This window comes from Carex rostrata, chromosome 30 (assembly GCF_964058835.1).
Source record: "Carex rostrata chromosome 30, lpCarRost1.2, whole genome shotgun sequence".
Classification (NCBI taxonomy): domain Eukaryota; kingdom Viridiplantae; phylum Streptophyta; class Magnoliopsida; order Poales; family Cyperaceae; genus Carex; species Carex rostrata.
Genome location: NC_135947.1, coordinates 6,158,710 through 6,166,074, shown reverse-complemented (window position 1 = coordinate 6,166,074; position 7,365 = coordinate 6,158,710). Strand labels below are relative to the sequence as shown.

General features: G+C 30.7%; 1 protein-coding gene across 1 annotated transcript; it reads right to left on the bottom strand.

Moving 5' to 3' along the window:
* Nucleotides 1–3,155: 3,155 nt before the first annotated feature.
* On the bottom strand, nucleotides 3,156–3,542 carry LOC144546772 (protein S40-1-like). The gene has a single exon (XM_078295320.1). It carries the CDS (start codon nucleotides 3,540–3,542, stop codon nucleotides 3,156–3,158), a length of 387 nt encoding a protein of 128 aa, XP_078151446.1.
* Nucleotides 3,543–7,365: the final 3,823 nt, after the last annotated feature.

The following is a 7,365-nucleotide window of genomic DNA, read 5'->3' as shown; positions in this document are numbered from 1 at the left end:
TATTTACTTGTTAGCTATTATTTAATTTTAATGAAAACGATAAAATGCACATAAATTTAATAAATAAAAGCATCTCATATTCTCATTCCGTTTCACATAGAATCTATTAATACCCCTGGGAACAATTCTTAACTGTAAAAACTAATACTAGAATACAAAGCGTTTTATAGTACGGTTTTGCGCAGAATAAGTATTCTCTAACTCAATTTTTGAGTTTGAATATGGACCATTCGTCCCGTGATTAAATGCACGCGATCGCTTTAACATTTGTTCCAAGGTAAATCGGACGGTCTGTTCAAATTTCAGTTAGCTTAGATGATATGAATTCTTTTGCGTACAGACAAAGCACCGACGCCCGAATAATAAGGCGCAGAGAAACAATGATCATTGACAAAATATGAGCCGAGCCGATTTGACAAATTCAGTTAATAGTTTAAAAATATGAGCTGGCTCGCGAGTCGAATCGAGCCGAGCCAATTGTCAAGTGTTTACATGAATCGAGCCGAGCGAGCTTTTTCTTTCAAAATCGAGCCGAGTTGAGTTTGGACTTTTTTCAATTTCAAGTCCAATTCATTATGAAATATTGAGCCGCTCAACTCATTGATTCATGAGCTGGCTCGACTCATTAGCAGCCCTATGTACAAAGCACAAATTATAAAATAAAAAGGAACTTTTATTATAGACTTGGCCAATCTCTTATAGGTTTATTTAAAGTTTTTGTTTAATTAATATTAAATATACTTCTTCTTTCTGAACTCTCTAATTATTCCAAAAAATATATAACTACAAAATAATTAAATGAATGTATCAAATTTAACGAATCGACCATGCACCCATCACCAACACTACGATCCAATGTGAAGTGTCAATATTTCATCAACAGTTATATGAACATAAAAGTTGATTAAACTAAAATGAATGCAATACTCTTTAATTTGAACGATTCAGATTGACAAACATACGACATATTTATGTGCGTCTTCGTGACCTCACAAAACTATAGTTTATGACTCTTTATCATGTATGCATAAACATGCAACATGAACTCTAGTTTTGTGAGCCAATGGAGACACACGTAAATAAATCATTCATTGGTTGATCCTAACCGTTGAAATTAAAGAGCATTCCACGTATAGACTCGTAGCGAAGTTTGATCAAATTTTATTTTCACTTACCTATCCATCCACTTAATGGAATATTTAAACATCGAAGGGCTACAAAAATTTCATGTTGGATCGAAGCTCAGTCATAATCAGACTTTAAATTTTTTTCGGTTTTGGTTGTCTTCAATTTTTCCCTTGACCATTTCAAAATAAATTTTGAATTATTTCATTATAGTTCGACCGTCGATTGCGGTTTGACAACGAAGATGAACAACGAGAATCGGTAAAATAGAGAGAATATGTAGTGTAGATATGTAAGAATAAAAAAATAGAGTAGTTATAGGAATTGAAAAGAATAAAAAAGTAGATTGAGAATAGAAACGAGTATTATTTTGACGTGTTGTAAATATATTTTTTATTATCAATAAAATCATTAGTAGACAATTAAGGTTACTAACCTAAAAAATAATATAGTTGATATTTATAACAAATAAAGTGGAAAAAAATAACAATACTAGTTGATATCAACTAGTATTGTTATTTTTTTCCACTTTATTTGTTATAAATATCAACTATATTTTTTAGGAAATTGGTTAGCTATATGCTCTGATAGCAAAAATATGAACTATATTTTTTAGGGAATTTGTTATAAATATCGATATTTATGACATTGGTTAGCTATATGCTCTGATAGCAGAAATTTTTTTCCAGCCGAAATAATCAAACTAATGACAATATTATAATTCACATGCAGATACCTTTTGAGATGATCTGCTTGCTTATCATAATTATAAATAAACCCAAAGATGCAGTGTACGTTTTACTGGAAAAGAAATTTAGATTAGTATACATCGAAAAAAAAAAAATCGCGGATGCAACTAATTACACAAGTGGGAAACCTTAATTTTCATATCCTATGTTGTTCTTGCTGCAATCTTTTTTAATTCGTCCCTACATAATATTATATGATTTGAATTTGTAAGGTTAATTACCATCGACATGTGCGATCAATTGTCCGCATATGAAGCTGCCGTTGTAATGACGGCTGTGCAAGGTACGTAACATCTTAGTCTTATCATGAATTTTGTTTCCTTTTGATTGATAACAATCTACTTCTTGCACAATGACAGAGTCAACAAAGTTCATTGGCTTTTTCATTGCTAGCCCAAGTGCATTTTCTTTTTATTGAAAACGACTATGTACTGAACAATTATCGTGCAAAGGTCTTACCTTTCATGATTGACAGTAACTTTCATTATCGTGCAAACGACGGAGCGAGACTTTTAAGCTATGAGGGTCAAACTTGAATGATAATTAATCATATACAATTTTCATACTATGTATGAGAATCAATTTTACAGTACCAATAATATTTTAAAGTTCAGAAGAAATCTATGTATAATTATAAAAAAATTGAAAATGAATGAGGATGAATTGACCTCATTCACTTAACTTGTATTGGCCTTTAACTCGGAGGAAATATTTCACAATTTTTAGCGCATAAAATACAATGCACCTAAATCTTCTTCGTTTTATTTCAAATATATATATATAGTGTAAGCACACAGCTATGACATGTTTTAATGGATTATAAAGTTTTGAGAACCACCCATGCATTTATTGCCTATAAAATATACGGGGCTATCAAGCCTTTTTTTTTTCTAAAAAATAAAATGCCTATAAACCCTACAATATAAGTTAATCCAAACAAAATAATCTACTCCTAGCTAGATTGATGTTTCAATGGTTCTAAAGAATTATAGAAGAAATGAAAAAACGGAGATGCTGTCTAATTAGTGGTATATAAATTAATATATAAGATGTTATCACTAAAAGAAAATGATATTCACTGCGAGGGAAAAAAAAAGATAATTAATTTGTTACTATATATAAGATTAATGACTGACCTGAAAATGCAATTAATATATATTTCACACAGAGACAATTTTTGTTTTCCTGTGTTGCCTGTATACATGCCTTTCAAACAATTAAAAAAAAACATAATTTTAATACAAAAGAACCTAATTGATAATGCAATCCTCATTAACATTGTCATCCATCGATAAACCCGGTCATCCTCCAAACAGTACTCCGTAGCCGTTGAAGATCACGGCCTTTCAGCGTTCTACCTTGACCGCTACAAAGTGAAAATGCCACTCTGGTTGTATTGTTCCTGCGGGCCACCAGAACATGTGGCGGCACCAGCCTGCTGAACTCTTCCTCCTCATTGCACCAACCACCATTATCACCCGAAAACTTGGCACTTGAATTAGAGGCGCTTCTCGGGATGCCAATTGGAGAGGAGGGAATGCTGTTGTTGGCTTGACGATGCGAAAGTCTAGTGTGTAGATACATGTCATCGGAGTTTGCATCGGAGTCGCTTGTATCTGCATAAAGGTATTCTTGCCACATAACTTCTGATTCAAGAAGCTCTTCCATATATGTTAAGATATGCTAACGAGGATCAAATAGTTGCTGCTGCTTAAAAAAAGGGTCCAGTTGCACTGAATTTATAGAAGAGATAGAACAAGCTAGGATAATGGAAGATGTTACAAAACTAATCATGCAAGGAATATTCCTGCTAGAGTGGCAGGATTTTTGACAAACAATGCACGTGTACATTAATAATTGGCAACCAAGGCTATTGGAGGAATGGAGGGGGACAACAACACAGACGCACTTTCCTTATTAAACATTTTATAATAATATATATATATATCGTATGACATTACAAGCTTCTGTTTCTTGTTTTGCTTAATTTGCCAACTTACCTTTTGAAATTCTTAGATTGCATATCTCCATTCTATTATTATGCACGTTGGGTGTCCGATCCGCCAATGACTACCATTGAGAGATGAAACTTCGGATTTGATCTCAGCTCTCCAATTACATAATTTGTCTTCTTTTGATTAAATGCATCTCTTTTATGTATAGAAGTCTAAATTTAGTTAAAAACATACCCACCACATGTGCTGCCACACGATACGTTACAATTTAAAATGAACAAATTCTGAAATATAGCTATATATTTATTTGTTTCCTTATTCCTTTATTTCCATATTTTTTCCACTTCAATTGAGAAGACTCCACCTTCCATTTTCTTATTTATTGTTTCTTTACTTCTTCGTTTCTATACGAATCACAATGGAAATCATTTTTTTTTAATTTTCTTATTTTTCTTTTTTTGTTTCTATACATATTGGTGTGGACAATTTAGAATATATTTTCAATATATAATATATCAATGTGTGTATGTGTGTGTGTGTGTGTATTCTAAATTGGAAACAAAGAAGAATATAAATTGGAACATGTGTGTGAATATATATTTTTCTTATAATATGTGTGTGTGTGTGTGTATACATCCTGTACATACAAATGATAACACTTTTTATTTATGTTTTTTGATATCATATTATATGTTGATATTGAATTGTTGTATGATATTTGATATTATATTCGAATCGAGCTATTATTTGATATCATATTATATGTTAATATTGAATTGTTGTATGATATTTGATATTATATTCGAATCGAGCTATTATTTGATATCATATTACATGTTAATATTGAATTGTTGTATGATATTTGATATTAGATTCGAATCGAGCTATTATTTGATATCATTGGTACTTAAAAATAAAGATCATCACATCATCAAATTGTTATCAGAGATCACGATTAAAGTTAATTAAAAATACATAATCATATAAATTTTCTATTAACATGTGTTTTAATTTTTAAATAATTATTATTTTCATTGATATATTTGTTTTTTATAATATGTGCCCGTTGCAACGCACGGGTATGATACTAGTAGACATGTAAACACGTAGATTGTATATATGCATGGTCTATATTTCAACGCAAAGTTTGGGTTTCTTCACACGGAAGTTGTTATCTAAGTAGTATTGTTAATTTAATTATTAAGTTCAGAAGTTGATGATTTATCTAAAATTATAAAAAAAAGAAATGAGGTCAAGAGATATCACAGGTGTTAGGGAAAGGAGACATGCCAAGGTCTGAAGTCATTGGCCGTTTGCACATATATATGAGGCAAAACATCAGTAAGCTTTCAGATGTACTTAGTTCTCACAATTCATGATAAAAAAGGAGGGCTCCATTTTCCTTTAACATTAAACCATTCATGAAAAGAGAGGCACTTACAAAAGTTTCATCTTTACATGCATAATAAGAAGCCAAGAACCATCGAAATTTTAACTTCTTCAAGAATTTAGAATTTGTTTTTTTATATATATATATATATAGAAAGGTGGAGGTAACACCTCCAGTCCAGACCTTCACCTTCCATTTAATTTTCATAAAAAACTTCCTTATGATAAATTTCGAACTCACGACCTCCCACATAGATGTTGTCTTTTGCTATTAGATCAAATGTTGTTTTTCATAATTATGAAAGTGTATTTACCAATGACAGACAAAAAAATTTCATTGGAGGTTAATATTATATCAAGCTTTCAAATTGAGACAGAAACTATAATTTGAAGGGTTAACAATTAACACAGTAAATAATTTGTATAGTCAATGGTTGAAAGTTGAAACTATAATATTTTTCCAAGATATATACAAAACACATAGAAACACAATTATTTGAGACATAAATGAAGGTCAATTGAGCTCAGGGCGGATCCAAGTGAGCTTAGGATGGACAATTGACACCCCTGAATTTTAAAATTTTGTAGAAGATATGTACGCCTACATAATTTTGTCCACTCATGAAAATAATTTTGACCTTCTTAATTTGGGAAAGTCCAAAGCTTTAATTTACTTGAATTTTTTTATTGTATGTACAAATTAAGTAAGTTAATCATTTTTTTCTTCGAAATTATCAATCAAAGTATCAATTAAGATTAACTAATGGATTTGAGTCCGATAGCTATTTAATTTGCTTCGCTATTTTCTTGCGATGAAAATTCTAGATACGCTCTCGTTGATCTCCATTCCTCTCATCATCTGAACCCGCTTCTGGTATTTACGTACAGTTTTGAAATCATGAATATCTCCATTTTTCCAAATAATTGAGGTTATCGTCTTTAACGTGGATCGCTTATTTGCTTCTACGAATTAATTAGTTCGTGGAAAAAGTCTGAACGGAGAAGCATGTATAGGTGTCATTATTAATGTGTCATGCTCAATAGATTAGAAGCAACCAACCGTAGAGCAACATATGGGCAATTTAATTAGCATATTAAATTAATGAAAATAATGAAATTAAAATTGTGGTTTGTGGAGATCTGAAAGGAGACGCCAGAGGTACATGACAAGGCATAATTAAGGTTCCTTTCAAGGGAAAGCAGAGGCCAAAACAGGAAAGAAAAAATAATATATATAATTGGGATACTTTTTAAAGCACCCCGTTTCATTTTCACACCAATAATTTTGCTTCACTACTAGCAACTAAATATTGTTACGGTTGGTATTTGAGTTGAAGAAAACAATTTAGTTTCGATCTTTTGCACAAATAGGAACAACACATTCTAAAAAGAATTAACCTTTTTTTTTTTTTTTTTTTTTCTTGCTTCTGATTCGTGTTGATATAGCTAGCCAACATATATTTCATACACATATATATATTAAATTGATAACTGTTTTTCATGCTCAATTTTGGTTAAATCTTCAACTCTAACTACTTTTGAGCATAATAACTTTTTAGAAGGTCACTAGTGTATTTACAACGCTAGTTGGTGCCTGAAATATTTTAAACCTACATATGCAAATCTTTAAACACAATACATCAAGTTTTTATATATAACATATCAAAAAGAAAAAAAAAATAACAGCACAAATATAATTTAAAAGTACTTTAACATTAGACAAAATCTAACAGAAAACATTTATAACATTAAATTTGCAAAATTTCTCATTGATTATTGAAAAAATGGACGTGAATGATCGGATGACATATTAAGTAAAAAATAATAGTTAAGAGTTGAACTAGTTGAGAGAACCCACCGAGGAATGAATGTTTGAGACATATTATCCTATATTAATATGAGAGATGATTTATTTAATTAGCACCAAATAGTTGATGAATATTCACATTGTATGATAATTAAACGAATAACTTTTATGTGGTAACTAAATGTGATTGGTATAATCTATTTATTTATTTATTTTGCCATTGGTCAATCAATCCAATTGATCAGATAGCAGTAGCAGTAGAAAATCTCAAACAATTGATATTTTCTGTAACACAGAAGCCTCAGTGAACTCCTGCGTCATTGCACCATTCGCTATTCTT

What these genes read in the sequence shown, in the direction of transcription:
- LOC144546772 (XM_078295320.1), bottom strand. Translation starts at nt 3,542, where the DNA reads ATGGAAGAGCTTCTTGAATCAGAAGTTATGTGGCAAGAATACCTTTAT.